The sequence below is a fragment of the Ylistrum balloti genome, unplaced genomic scaffold, assembly GCF_031769215.1.
Source record: "Ylistrum balloti isolate Yb309-2 unplaced genomic scaffold, AGI_CSIRO_Ybal_v1 Utg371048, whole genome shotgun sequence".
In the NCBI taxonomy this organism is placed as follows: Eukaryota; Metazoa; Mollusca; class Bivalvia; order Pectinida; family Pectinidae; genus Ylistrum; species Ylistrum balloti.
In genome coordinates this window covers 574,575-589,986 of record NW_026782580.1, presented here as the reverse complement: position 1 = coordinate 589,986, position 15,412 = coordinate 574,575, and the positions used below count along the sequence as shown (strand labels likewise).

Sequence of the window (15,412 nt, the reverse complement as noted above, 5' to 3'; positions counted from 1 at the left end):
GCCTTCACAGAATGTCAGAAGGTCACAAATATTTATCTATGCATATTTCTCTGTGTTTGTAACTGCAGTAAGGTGGTCAGAAACAAGCAAGCAAGTGTTGTAAGGCAATAATGGACTATATGGGGATGGGACTACTGAATGGGAGTAGGGTTAATGTCAATAGGGACAGATACTGCTAGTTGAGACGGGGCTATTCAATGGGAGTGGAGCTACTCAGTGGGGTTTGGGCTACTTGGTACTACCCATTGAGGATTGGGGTTAGTAAATAGGGGCAGTGCTACTCGATGTAGGTTGGGGTTACTCAATGGGGTCAGTGCTACTCAATTGGGCAGGGCTACTGCATGGAGACAGGGATACTAAAAGGGTTAATAAGGGCTACTGGAGTTTTAAATGTAATGTGGTTTATAGGATGCTTAATTACAGCATACTATGTCACACACACCATATCATCAATTGTTTTCTCATATTTTCCTTCCATAACTTCTTATTAAGAACCACTAATCCTGACATATCCAAATGCAAAGCATTGATAAAGTTTCTCGAAGTTGCAGGCTCTATGTTTTCGTTTCATTCTTATTGCAAACACATTTTCCGTGATTCAGATTCACATATGTTTCAAGCAATCAGTGACATTGTTACAAAGATAATATATAACCTTTGTAGTGCTAGCCTTGTCAGGTTTTTGGAGGGTTCACAATCTTTCCAGAATGAATCTAGGGGATAAACTCCATATAGTATGTTATCATGCTAATGAAATTATGAACAGATCTTGACTGCAAAGCACACATTTAAATGAGTTAAAAGTAGTGTGATGTCATGGGTCCTTAGAGAAATATTCCGCTTGTGTACATAGCTAATTGATGAAATCTCGCAATAGAGTGATGTGTGGATGTGTCATGTATAAGTTTGATTGGAGAACTCTCCTGTGTGAAGTGAAATATGTGTAGGTGTGCCTTAGTGTTTCCTTGACAACATATTAGGCGCCATGGAAGGTTAAATGACCGTTTTTTTATGCCCTAAAGCCTACTTCCTGTTTCTGCCACAGCTGGAGATGTGACAAGAGAATCAGGAGAACTCTTCAATATTTTGTGTGTTTCTGTATAGTTGCCATTAAATCCTCCAATCCTCCCATAGAGACATTCAATGACCTGACAGACTTAGATGTTTTCATAGACATGATAAATTTAGAATTTTGTTAAAGTAACAGGTGGATAATGAAAATCATAAGAGACAAAAAGGCAAGGAATAATGACGTCCCACTGAATCTAAACCAATTAATAATTCTTATTATCAGCAGTAGAACACTATTCAAGAATGGAGTGTGTGATTTCTTGCTGGCTCAGCAATATTGATATTTTGTTCACCAGAATACAAGTGCATTCTATGTACCATATAAAAGGTGGCCTTGTCAATGACGATCCAAAGAATATGAAGCCAAACCCTATCATTGCAGTTGTTTCTTTCAATGTGTATAGATCAGGAGAGATAAGAAACTTGTGATAAAGTGAAGGATATCAGACATTTTTTACAGAAATGGAACATGAAGGCATTTTCCCATGTCTCCCTAGACATGTGTGAACTATGTAAATTGTGTTATCAGAACTCGTAGCTTATGCAGAATGTTGACTAATGTAATTGATTGGGATAACATAGATATATAGCACTCCCATAGGTGTGGACATCATTGTGGATTTACAAACCAATCTGCTTTTATGTGTTTTGTACATAACTATTATGTAAGCATAATGCATGAATCTGTTGACAAGTGTTGTTCTGCGCTTTAAAGCAAACATTGAAATGTTTCATTGGTAATTTTCCTTGCCTCCATTTCTTCAGTGTAAAGTATTTACTAAGCTGCATTTAGGTGCTTTTTTTTGTTTTGTTTTTAAAAGCAGGAATATTTCCTTAACAGATGAAAATTATTGTAAGATCTGGAGTTCCTTTTTCATATATTTATTCATCAATCAATTTCTTTTTTTCTGTCATTCCAGAAAAATATGTAAACATTGCAAATGTCCGCCGGAGACTCATGACATGAGCAGCACAGGGGACCAGGAACGTAGCCTCCAGCGACTGATCCATGACACAAAACGTAACTCTACTTCTGATGATGATAGTGGATGTCCTTTGGAGGAATACACCTGGGTACCACCTGGACTCAAACCAGAACAGGTAAGTTAATGAGGTTTGGGATCAGTGAAAGTAGCACCTGGTTTTTGGGGTATTGAGGTGTAGATGATCATGTGTGATGTTATTTTTTGGCATGCATCACGAGGAAATGAAGGGCAGATCACCAGACACAGTGAATTAAACTACTGGCATTGATAGACTATGAGATTACCCTCCGGCCTCCCCAGCACCTGAAATAGACTTGGCTGATCTCTTTCGGTCTAAGCTAGACATTAGAGGGCAAGGGTCCACAAGTATCCTGATTTGGTTTCTGTTTTTGCTCCAGCATTTAAATTTTGTATGAAAGTAATTATATCTTCAGAGAAGGTTCTGCTGAAAAAAGTATGAACAGATTCTGTGAGTGAAAGACCTTTCAGAGGAATTGTACACATAAACAATTGTTAAGGGGAGGGATCACATCCATAATCATCAAAATGATAAAAGTAATTTTTTGTTTTGCATGAACAAATGATATTAATTCTGCTGTGGTAGCATAATCCTTCTCATTGACATTAATGATGAAGTGGAGATGAGTGTTCCAGGGGGAATGTTGTTTAGTGTTTACTGATAAATGTGTTTTGTAAGTTAGAGATGGAAATAATGGGGGTGGGGCTATTCCAAGGTGTATGGGTTATCATCGATGTCAACAATAGAGATGATTTCAAAGACTGGGTCTATTGTGTTCAGACCTGTTGATAATGTGGGATTTGATTCAGAGCCCAATAGGTCTCCGAGGGCATCACTGGAAGTTTCGCACACTTTCACCAACAGTACCCAGTAACAGGACAGATAGGTACTAGTAATTAGGAAAGTTTTGTTTTCTGTAAGTCACAGACAATCCAGTTTGTATCTGCCCACAGTCTGTAAATGACAATAATTGAAATCTGACCAGTGTTGTCTGGAATCTGGCTTTAATAGGACATGATGTATGGTGATCATTTGTATCTGCTGTTGTCAGTTTCATGGCGTACCAGACTTCCTCCTTTTCCTTTCTTTGTTCCTCCCCTTCTCTCCGTTGCCTTGGCCTTCCACATCCTTTCACTTCCCCTTTTCTCTCTCTCTCTTTTCTATGTTTCCCTGATAGGTAACCTGTTTCCAAATTACTACATGTGTATGGGACATTGGGACTACAGTAACCTGTTTCTTATCTGTGTTGCACCTGGACTAGGTTAAAGGGGATTACCAGTTGTCCATCACTACCAAACCAAGACAAAGGATACTGGGGATTTACTGCAACTAGTTGTCCCTCAGTTCCACACCTTGACAGAAAATACAAGGGATTTATGGTAACTAATTGTCCCTCAGTACCACACTTTGATAGAAAATAGAGGGGACTTACGGTAACTTATTGTCCATCAGTACCACACCTTGACAGAAGATACAGGGGATTTACGGTAACCAGTTACCCAGTTAATGCACCTGGACAAAGGCATGTCCACTAGATCATACTAAATGACAGAGTCTGAAATTGGAAATCTGCAGCATCCACATTAAAATCACCTTGCTGCCTAGCATAGGTATTTCCAAGGTGTCAGTGTTCGAGGCTGCCATATTGTTTTACTTGCATGGCTCTGATTATCATGTAGCTTTCTCATTAATTCTAAATGTTTAAGTAATAATGCCCAGGTTTTATTGTGGAGTTATCCGCTGACACAGGGGGCGGATCCATTGGTTTATAGAATACAGCTGGTTCCCCTTAACATCACTTGAGGAGTTTTGTGGTTTTCACACACAACAGTTGGAGAGCAGGTTTAGTCATAAACCGTGTAACAGACAGTACAGCACAAAGACAAGAGAAAACACTTGGCTGATATTAGTAGAGATCAGTCCAGTCATCAGTTGTTAGTAAGGACGACCTGGTGGTTAGTTGACTTAACTTGTGATCTACAGAAAACTTTCGGATTATTAAGTCTGGCCCAATCTACCACACTTCATTGATTGTAAAGAATAGCTGTAACTGTTAATTTTGAGTCAGTCACTTTTTGTGGACGAATCCTGCTATAATATTTTGTCTGGTTCTTTGATTATTCACTCTTGAAGTTATTTGAGTAAAAAATCATGTATGCTGTCTTACAAACTAAAATGCCATATTTTTCAAAATCAGTAGTAAAGGCCAACTGAAAAAAACAATGTCATTACTTTCAAACATTGGTTTGTAGCCATGTCGTTTTAACATAAGTCTGGTAGAGAAAGGAAATTGTAAGAAATGTTGTAATCCCACCAGCAGGATGTGCCTCAGAAAGCGATTACATTTCGTCTACTGTAGGATTAAGACCTGTTCCAAAGTCAGCATCTCTTATGTCTGTATTCAAGAGAAAAATGTCAACAAGTCTCAAATCATGCATTTGAACAGAAAACATTTCCCTGAAAAGTATTCAAGTTAATTTGGACCCCTTATACCACCCAATCTTGGTGTAAATTTTAATGCATTCATTACATTTTGGAGGAAAAAAAATTAGTTTGTCTTCAAGCATTTAGATTTCTGGTTAAAAAAAATCTTGATTGATGCTGCTTACCGACTTTATCGTCAAAAGTCTTGAGAGAGACATTCAGGAAGGCTGCATTTTAAGCCTGTTAGACTAAGGAGTGGAAGGGAGGCAGGAGAATGGGTAGGATGGGATGAGGATGAGTACAGAAGACTCTGTACAGATATAGAACAGCCATCTGCCAGCACTACACAACACATGACATGCCCTACTTGAGACCAAGAGGCATTTGGGAGCTTCTGTATATATCGTTGGGGGATGAAGAGGCCTGCTTGGTTGGCAAGCTTGTCATATTCCTGCTGATGGTTCCTTGCTGAAACTTTACCCTGAAAAGTACAACGTAGCTATATCCTGCTGATCTTTGAACTCTCTTGAACAAATGATCCAGGCCTTTACATGATATATCTTTATGCAATTTCACATAAATTGCTCAGATTTATATACACATATATATTTATAGATCATAAATTATATTTTTGTTTACTTACAGTCAGCAATATGTCAAGACAGTGTTAAAAAATGCTTTACACATCCATGCTAGGAGGTTGTAAATCTTACCCTATTCAAGACTGTATGAAACATCTGAAGTTTAGGTCCATACAGGTGTCCAGATTATACAGGGTTACATGGAAATATATACAGTGTGACCTAATGAAAGGTCTTTTTTTTTTTTACAGGAGTCTAAATTATACAGGGTTACATAGAAATTTATACAGTGAGACTTCAGCTTAAAGTCTGCTTTATACTGGGATCTGTGCATAGAAATTGCATGCATACTGTTATTATAAATGAAATTGAACAACCTGTAACTAATCGTTTAAAAGCATTTTAAGTGACAGCTATTGACTATATTGATAAACATAGCACAAGTAATTAATTAGTGAAGAGAAAACCGTGGTATCTGTTAATGCATTAAGATAACTCAGAACAGTGTAGGAATGTCAGATACTGGTTACACATACACCATACATAACCTTCCTTGTCTTACTCTCTCACTTCCTTCTCTCTGTCTGTCTGTCTCTCTCTCTCTCTGTTACACATACACCATACATAACCTTCCTAGTCTTACTCTCTCACTTCCTTCTCTCTGTCTGTCTGTCTCTCTCTCTCTCTCTGTTACACATACACCATACATAACCTTCCTAGTCTTACCCTCTCACTTCCTTCTCTCTGTCTGACTCTCTCTCTCTGTTATACATACACCATACATAACCTTCCTAGTCTTACTCTCTCACTTCCTTTTCTCTGTCTGTCTGTCTGTCTCTCTCTCTCTCTGTTATAAATACACCATACATAACCTTCCTAGTCTTGCCCTCTCACTTCCTTCTCTCTGTCTCTCTCTCTCTGTTATACATACACCATACATAACCTTCCTAGTCTTACCCTCTCACTTCCTTCTCTCTGTCTCTCTCTCTCTCTCTGTTACACATACACCATACATAACCTTCCTAGTCTTACCCTCTCACTTCCTTCTCTCTGTCTCTCTCTCTCTGTTATACATACACCATACATAACCTTCCTAGTCTTACCCTCTCATTTCCTTCTCTCTGTCTCTCTCTCTCTCTGTCTGTTATACATACACCATACATAACCTTCCTAGTCTTACCCTCTCACTTCCTTCTCTCTGTCTCTCTCTCTCTCTCTGTTATAAATACACCATACATAACCTTCCTAGTCTTACCCTCTCACTTCCTTCTCTCTGTCTCTCTCTCTGTTATAAATACACCATACATAACCTTCCTAGTCTTAGCCTCTCATTTCCTTCTTTCTGTCTCTCTCTCTCTGTTATACATACACCACACATAACCAACCTAGTCTTATCCTCTTCCTTCCTTCCCTCTATCTATCTCTCTCTCTCTGTTATACATACACCACACATAACCTACCTAGTTTTTCCCTCTTCCTTCCTTCCTTCCCTCCATCTCGCTCTCTCTGTTATACATACACCACACATAACCTACCTAGTCTTTCCCTCTTCCTTCCATCTCTCTCTCTCTGTTATACATACACCACACATAACCTTCCTAGTCTTTCCCTCTTCCTTCCTTCCTGCCATCTCTTTCCCTCTCTGTTATACACACACCTCACTTAACCTATGTAGTCTTTCCTTCTTCCTTCCTTCCCTCAATCCACCCCTCTCTCTCTCTGTTACACATACACCACACACAACCTACATTCTCTATGTCTGTAGCAGTACATACACCACGCATAACCTACCTAGTCTTTCCATCATCCTCCCTTCCCTCCATCCCCCCTCTCTCTCTCTCTGTTAGTGTTACAGTACATACACCACACATAACCTACCTAGTCTTTCCCTCTTCTTTCCTTCCTTCCCTCCATCTCTCTCTCTCTGTTATACATACACCATGCATAACCTACCTAGTCTTTCCCTTTTCCTTCCTTCCTTCCCTCCATCTCTTTTTCTCTGTTATACATACACCACGCATAACCTACCTAGTCTTTCCCTTTTCCTTCCTTCCTTCCCTCCATCTCTTTTTCTCTGTTATACATACACCACGCATAACCTACCTAGTCTTTCCTTCACCCTTCCTTCCCTCCATCCCTTCTTCTTTTTGTCTGTTATGTGTATACCCCACATAACACAGTCTTTTCTTCACCCTTCCTCTCTCCATTCATCCTTCTATCTGTTTGATACACAAACACCACATGTATATAACCAATGTAATTGTTCCCTCTTCCATCCATCCCTCCCTGTCTTTCTCCTACCTTTTTCATTTCTTCTAATACATGTCCATTTGACTTCAATTCAAGGACAACATTTCTAAAGGGAATTATAATAACTTTTCTTGTAAGGTGAACAGAGTTAGTTTTAGGTTTCAAAGGTCATGGTCACCATTACTATTTGTAGAAAATCATGTGAGTGAAGGTGCCCAGACAATGTCTGGTTGCTGTACTTTTAGTTTTGAAAATTTAGGCAAGCTACAACTAGAAAACGAAAAAGTACAAATTATTTTGTAGTTATGAATCCCACAGGCTATATGTACTTCTTGAAGTGCATTTTCTGGATATTGAGTCTGAAAATTGATCTTTCACACTTAGAAAAAAAATGGCAGCTAAATTTCATTTTCATTGCCAATTATCTGCTCCATTTTGATTCTGTCTGGTGAAGTAAAAATGTTGGGCTATCTGTACTTGAGAAGCCTATGTTCACCAGGTTATAAAATTGAAACTGTACCCTGTTTGTGTTTAGATTCTCCATTAATTGACAGCTAATTAGAAGGTTACAGTTAAAATTTACCAGATTCCTGAAATGGTAATAAAAAATGAAGGCTGAAGCACAAGAGCAGTGCAGTGTGCAAATAAAGACTAAGGTAATTCATTGGCATTAACAGATACAGCATAGGAGAGTATGTTCTTGTATTCTTCTAGGAAAGAAAAGACACCTTCTTCAAATCAATTTCAGTTTTCTTTGAAAGAAAGAGAAATGATTTGACAAATTGCTATTGTACCAGATAGATGTCTAGCCTTGAAGGATTCCATGGACGAAAGGTACAAAAAAACACATAAAAATTATAGGAACTACAAATAATAAAAATAGGATGTTTTGATGATTCATTTGAAGAAATGCTACAGTGAAGATGAAAAAGAAATTATAGGAAGTTCTCCGCACATTCAGGAATGTTGTTATATATATATTTGGGGAGGGTAGTGTTTATGTTGGAGAAAACAGGTACGGAGCCAGAGTAACTATAAAGTGAACTTCTATAATACTTCCTCTACCTACAGTTTACACAGTGTTCATGGGCCAGGATTAAAAATCTTTTTGGGACTTCAAAGCGTAGTCTTGGAATGAGAAAAGCAAGAATACAACTGTTTGGAACCATGTGGTAGATATGTATCGAACCTGTCTTGTCTGTGTTTGTTGCTGGTTAGTTTTTCATGTTGGAAATTTAGAAATTATTTCTGGTTAAATAAAAATAAAAAAAGGATTGATAGAAGTTTTGTGTTGGACTTTGGTCTAGACTAAAAGGCAAAGGAATAAAAATTATGACAGAGAGAAAAATTTGTTAGGAGAAATACATTTTTTCTTCTGTATAGGTTGACCAGACATAACCTATGTTGGCAATACAGACTTCCACACATACCTCTTGCTGACCTGGAGTCCCTTGATTCATCCTTATGGTGCATAAAATCAGCTGATGCAAGAAATTTGTGATAATATCACCATAACACATGGATAATTCCTTGTACATGCTTTCATTAATTACCACAAAAGCTGATATTGTGTTAGGAATATGTGTGATACTTATTATAAAAGGTTAAAGTCATGTATAAAATAGATTCTGCATGATTGTAGAGTAATAAATGTATTCAAATGTTATAGAGGATGAAAGGTGTACAATTACATCAGCATGCAATTATCATATAATTGTCCTTGTAACTGATAATGCTTCTCCAAATATTTGCTAGTTCAAAAATAAAATAGTACAGATGATCTTCCTCAGCAACTGAGTTTCATATCCCTGCCGTTTTGTGTGTGAAATTTAGAACTTCGGGTGAGGAGTGATGTTTATGTAGGATTTTATTTCTGGGACAGACTTTTTACTTCAAATTATCAGGGTTTTACGAGTTTACCAAAGTCAAGATTTCTGAGTATTCATTACGAAGGTGAAGAAGTTTGCCAAAACATTTTGAACATATAAGCACTATGATAAATCTGCACTTTCTGCAATAATTGCTTGTGTATAGTTGTTTAATTTCCTGAAGCTTGCATATCACTATTGTCTAGTTTGAGCTACTTCATGGATATTTAATTTCGCATTCCTCTGTCGATCTGTTTACAGAAATAATAGATATTTTTTGAGATTTTGATTCATTGTAAAAATGTATGGTTGCTGATTAATTTCATATTACCTTTCCTAACTGTGAATACAGCAAAATTAAATTCCTGGCAAATATAAAGTGCAATAACTTTGGCGCAAAAAATGCTAGAATGAGATTACTACAAAAGTATATACGTTTACAGTATCACCTTTTCTGTTAACACATTTAATAATGTTGATATCAGACTTACACAAGTTATTCAGTTTATCACACAATTAGAGCACTAGTTTCGGATTGATCAAAACCTATTTAATTTCCTTTAGTATATGTTTTACTACTCAATATCAATTCTTTTTTACTTTATATCAAAAGAAAGTTAACCAATTAGGAAGCTTTTGTAGTTTACTTCATTAGCCAAATTTCAGAAAATTTATGTGATAACACTAACTGCCAAAAAATACATGATAGATATCCTCAAAATCTTTTTTTCATTAATGAATCTAAATGAGAAATTATCATAATGTAACATTCTACACGTTTCAGTAATAATAAAAACAGAATATCTATTGTTGTATATCGGCCATGATATGCTTAAGTGATGTTGATATTAGGCAATTTGCCACACAAGGTTCTGATGGTTATAACGGGTAATGGCATATTACATGAACTGATGGTGATTGGTGAGGGATATTGTTTCTAGATTTTCCGCATCCTCCTTCCATCTCTTTGAGACAGAGAAATGTATTTGTTGGTCTAGTTAGTTTTTCCCCTTTAATAAGCTATGTGAATGAAATGTACAAAGCCAGAATTTCTTGGCAACCTTAGTATTACACATACTCTTTGTGTCAAGTACATGGTGTATTGCCATTGTCAGATTGTCAGCAACAAACAGCATCTAGTGCTCAATTACAGACTTGTTTAACACAATAAAGGTGTCTGGATTTGGGATTCAAAGAGTTTTAATTAGTGTAAACAATGAGTTATATAGTACACAAGTGGTTTTTATCATGTCAGACTGGAAACTCCTGCCTGTAAGAATAGCTTATTATAGTGAAATCAAGACTCTGCTAAACCCAACGAGGAAAATTACCACAGACCTTGAACAACTCCGGGAATATTTGTAGATTTTAGATTAGAGTTTTTCTATCTATAAGGATAACTTGGAGCTGTATTTTATCTTTAAGCATATTCTCCTTGGGATGTGATACATTAAAATCCTGTCTTATAAAGCTTATAGTAGTAACTAACTTCTTAAATATTATCTTATCCCTATGTCTTGGAATTTAACACTTCCCAGTCACTGTAACCATCAACAATGTTCATAGAGAGTTTTAGTTAATAAGGAAATGAGAGATGTTTTATATTTGGGGGAAATGCAAAATTTCTGTAGTTTCCTTGGCAAAATATGGCAACTGTTTGTAAAATGTTTATGATAGTTTAGTTTATATTGCTGAACATCCTATCAACACCTAAGGTCATTTAAGGATTCATTGAATGTGTTTTGGGGAGACAGCGATATACTTGTGCAAGTCTCCTTTGATAGAGTGGATATGACGCTGAGTTTTATAGTGCTGCCTTACTGAAGTGTACTGCTGAAGGCCTCCAGCAGGACACCCACCTTTTCACATTACACTGACAATGGTTGAAGCAGTTATTACATTACCATAATGCTGAGCATTAAGCGGAAGTAGTAACTACCATTTTTAATGACTTTGGTATGTCTTGGACAGGGGACAGAACCCAAAACCTTCCATACAGGGGCTGACACTCAACACTCAGACCAAAGGTGAGACAGTATGACACATGATAATGTCTCCCTTGACACTGATGAAGACAGATCTTTAGAAATATATGTGGTTCAAGGGAATAAAACACATTTGAAATTATGAATTCACTGTTAATGAGCTTTTAACATGAAAAAAAGTATACACAACAGTATCAGCATTATTTTAAGTTAAGACATATAGTGTCTGTGATCTGTATGGATCTGTGTATGTCTAACACTTCAATGCTGGAGGTGCCTTTTACACTTTTTTCTTTAAAGCAACTTGTCAAAGATAGGAACTTTCCTATTTGGAGGTGAGCCATCATCTGTGTAGTGAATCCTGGAGGTGGAAGGGCAGGAGCTTAAACAAGATGCTAAACATTTTGACTTGCGCCAACCGCTACTGCCAGAATCAATATAATCGTATTGTCACTACGCTTATCCATCAGAAATAAAAGAGTCGTTATGTTTCAAGTTCTGTAAATCAGCCAGGAATTAGTTTGGATGCATACCCTCTTATTTTTACCCTGTAGGCAGTGCATGTCATCTGCCACGGGTTTTGTAAACGCTGCGCAGGTGTATCACACTTTCAGTTAGAGATTTTGGATTTTTATCCAATTACCAGGCATCTTCATAGTAACCCACTTTGCATAGTTATTCCAGATCAACAAAACAGATGCAATGGTTTTGAATGGAGATTCTTTCACTCTCTGTTACAAATGGAACTAACCAAACTTCAAGTCTGTAACATACAGGTATAGTATTAAAGAATGGGCGGTATAGGGATTGATTATTATTTGTAACCGTAGCAACACTAAACCCAAGGGGGGCTACATAATGGTAGGCATGTAATTATGATGAAAATGCATCATAATTTTTACAAGTAGGCAGATGATCTGAACCCATGGTTATGTACCACCCAGGCAGCCTGTCATATAGTCTGTGGTTTATTGACTGAAGTTTGGTTATAGTTTTAAAGCATTTTCTTTCCTAGTCTGCTTGATCTGCATCAGAGAAGTATTCCAATATGTCTTGTTAAAAAAGAATTCATTTGATTCTTAATTTTAGGTCATCTGTCCGAAGGTTCTGATGACCTATTGCGATTGCCTTTTGTCCGCCGGCGTCCAGCGTAAACATTTTCAACTTCTTCTCAAGTTCTACATGTCTCATTGAGCTGAAACTCTCCTGAAATGATCGTGACATGATCCTGACCAAAGTTTGTTAATTTTGGGTTGGTCCGAAATCCAACATGGCCGCCATCTTGAAAACACATTTTCGACTTCTTCTCAAGTTCAAAATTTGAAATCTTGTATTTTATTTCAGATGACCGTTAAAGCCCATGGGCCTCTTGTTTAAAAAAAACGTTGCATGATTGGTATTGCAAAAGTTATTGCTTCAAAAACAAAGGTTAATTCAGTTGGAAGGTTAAACTGACCACTGACTGTGAATACATTATCATTGAAAGGGGAAATATTGAGAAGTTCTTCTATAGAAAATAAACATTGTGGCTAACTTTACCCTGTTACAGTATCATAAGGTACAAACACTGCCAGTGAATAGTTGTGTGTGTTTTGGCTACTCCTCCAACATGTTTGTCTAAACTAGAGAAGTATTAGGAGCTTGGGAAGCAAACAATATGGCCACTCAGTAACCAGTCCATATACACCATACCAATCTTCTCTACCAACTTAAGTAGTAGCTGATTATAAAGAAGTCAGCCACCCAAATGTTCATCACCTCATCAGCCTCTTCCTCAACAGGACAGGATCCTGAAGAGCCCAAACTATGTTTTTATCAATATTTCTTAAACTCAATATTACCAATGAATTTGTCAGAGTTTAAAGTGTGGACTTGAGATAAGGTATCTATCTTAAAGTACAAATAACAATTTTCTTGCACTCCAGACCGACTTCAGATTATCTCTTCAACACTTCCTCTATCATACTGGGGATTGAAGATCAGAATTAGAGTGGAAAAATGTTTTTAGAGTACTACAAGGTGTTTACATTTTTTCATGTTGTAGGAGAAAAAATTATTAGTAGACAAAAGACCACCATGCATAAACCAGTACAAACTAAATTCAAACATTTCTGAAAAAAAAATTCCACAATTTTGAGAAAAGATATCTGTCATGCATTATTGGGTTCTGATTGTTTGGAATGAGATTTCAATACATGATTTGTATACAAGTCATATTTGTAGGGTTTAACAAATACCATGTTTCAGTTTAACAGAAAAAAACATGGTAGATGGTAAAGTATGGTACACTGACCGGTCAACTGTTACGAAGGGGGTCCATACAGCAAGCTTTTTTCCCACAGAATATTGAGGATAGCTCAGCAGGACTCCAACTGTTTAAGGCTACATAGTTTCACCTTAAAACTAATGGACTGTTACAGATAGCTGATTATCAATACTCTAATTACCGTAGAGGGCGCTCATGCAGTTAATCTTAATATTGCTTATGTGTTTGAAATACTGATAAGGAAATATAATAGCAACATGTTCATATGTCACATTGAAAGATTTACTTTCATTTATAATAGTTACACATACATGTCAAAAGATTGCTACATTTTGTCGTTGTATTTCTGTCTCTTTCATGAATTTCATCGGAATGATTATTACAAGAATATGATCTCTCTTTCTCCGTGTCAAAATGAAATAGTTTGAAAATAGTTTTTGTCACAACTAGACTGTTTTTCAATCTAATAATGTTTTTAATGCTAATTAAAAGAATCAACAGGCACAATATAAAGAGTCTTACTGAAACAGACCTATCAGAGTTTGTTATAAGTATTTTTTTCCCTTTATTTTCTGTGATAAGTCAATAATTAAGCTTGTCTACCTAAATGACTGAAAAGGACTCTTCAGTCCATTAAGTTTGAGTGTCCTTAAGTGCTTTGTCAGTGAGAGTGTGAAACATGGTACATTTGGCTTTGAAATTATTTTCCCTCATCATGTTAATTGCATGCTTATCACCCCAAATAATCATGATGGGTCTTCTAATCACTACACAAAGGTAAAAGGGCCACACTCTTAAAGTACTGAAGTAAGGTTGTCTCCACTCCATTTCAGCCCATTGGTCACTATGTAAATGTTTCTGTTTCATGTTATTTCATGGTGTTTTGATTACATTTTTAATAACATAATATCAAAAACAATTTTTTCATGTGCTGTTTTTGTAATCAGTAAACCCCAGATAAATAGCTGACTAATGATTAGTGTTAAAAAATGGCCTCTGGACCTTTTTATCCCTAAACAGATGGCTCTAAATTTGTGTTGTCGAGCAGTATTTACCTATATATTTGAATAGCATTCCAAGGACATGCTCATGTTCCTTTGGTAAACATATAAGGGGCAGACAACTCTTGTCTTTCCCTGTACACCTGTTCCTTGTTTACCTAAAATATTGATTCCAGATTCCATGTCCTGCCTTACACAACATAACCCACACAATAGTGAATACTCTGTATAGACCATTCCATTGAATCAATGTGGGCCCCAGGCTTGTAAAATTATCACACTAAATTATTCTCCCCTGTTGTTACTTTAGATTATCTTCCCTTGTTTGAAAGTTTGGCCAGGTTTTGATTTTTCAAAGATTCCTTTGCCAACTTCAAGTCTAGGTGTTCTAAGTACTGGGTCATGAACAAAATTTACCTTTTAACTGAACCAATATTTTTCCTACTATGCCTCGTAGCTGTCACATTCGTTATGGTATGGTTGATCTCAAATTTAATCCTTCATAGAATTTTAAAATTCTTGGCAGTTTAAAGTGTGTGTCACATTAAAAAATATCCCTTTAACTTTTCAATCCATTCTGATATTATTACAAGTTAAAAGGATTATTTGTTCAACTTGGATTATGAATTGAAAGAAGTATTTCTTCTTGATTAAACCTTTCATGTATTTTTCACATTGTAAGAAAACCCTTGTAATATTTCATATCAGTTTGAAGTGATGTTTGATTGTATGTTTGAATATAGAAGAGAAATTTCATTGATAGATGTGAAAATAGTAGTGAAATATTCAACATTAGATACATATTCAAAGCAGTTGATATCTGTAAAATCACAGTTAAACTTTTCAGATAAAACAGAAATCAAGGTAGCTGATTCAGGTAATTCAACATCTGATTTTATAGGTCAAAGGTTAGGATGTTGTTCAATTCAACAACATTGTTTACATGTCAAACGGTCATTGG

At 36.4% G+C, this 15,412-nt stretch overlaps 1 protein-coding gene across 1 annotated transcript in view; it reads left to right on the top strand.

Annotated features, from left to right (window-relative positions):
* LOC132560300 (prickle planar cell polarity protein 3-B-like) overlaps positions 1 to 15,412 on the top strand; it is an 86,478-nt gene that overhangs the window by 51,738 nt on the left and 19,328 nt on the right. The window contains exon 3 of the mRNA XM_060224966.1: positions 1,992 to 2,172. Within this exon, the coding sequence (XP_060080949.1) occupies positions 1,992 to 2,172 (181 nt within the window). The remainder of the gene's footprint in view (positions 1 to 1,991; positions 2,173 to 15,412) is intronic.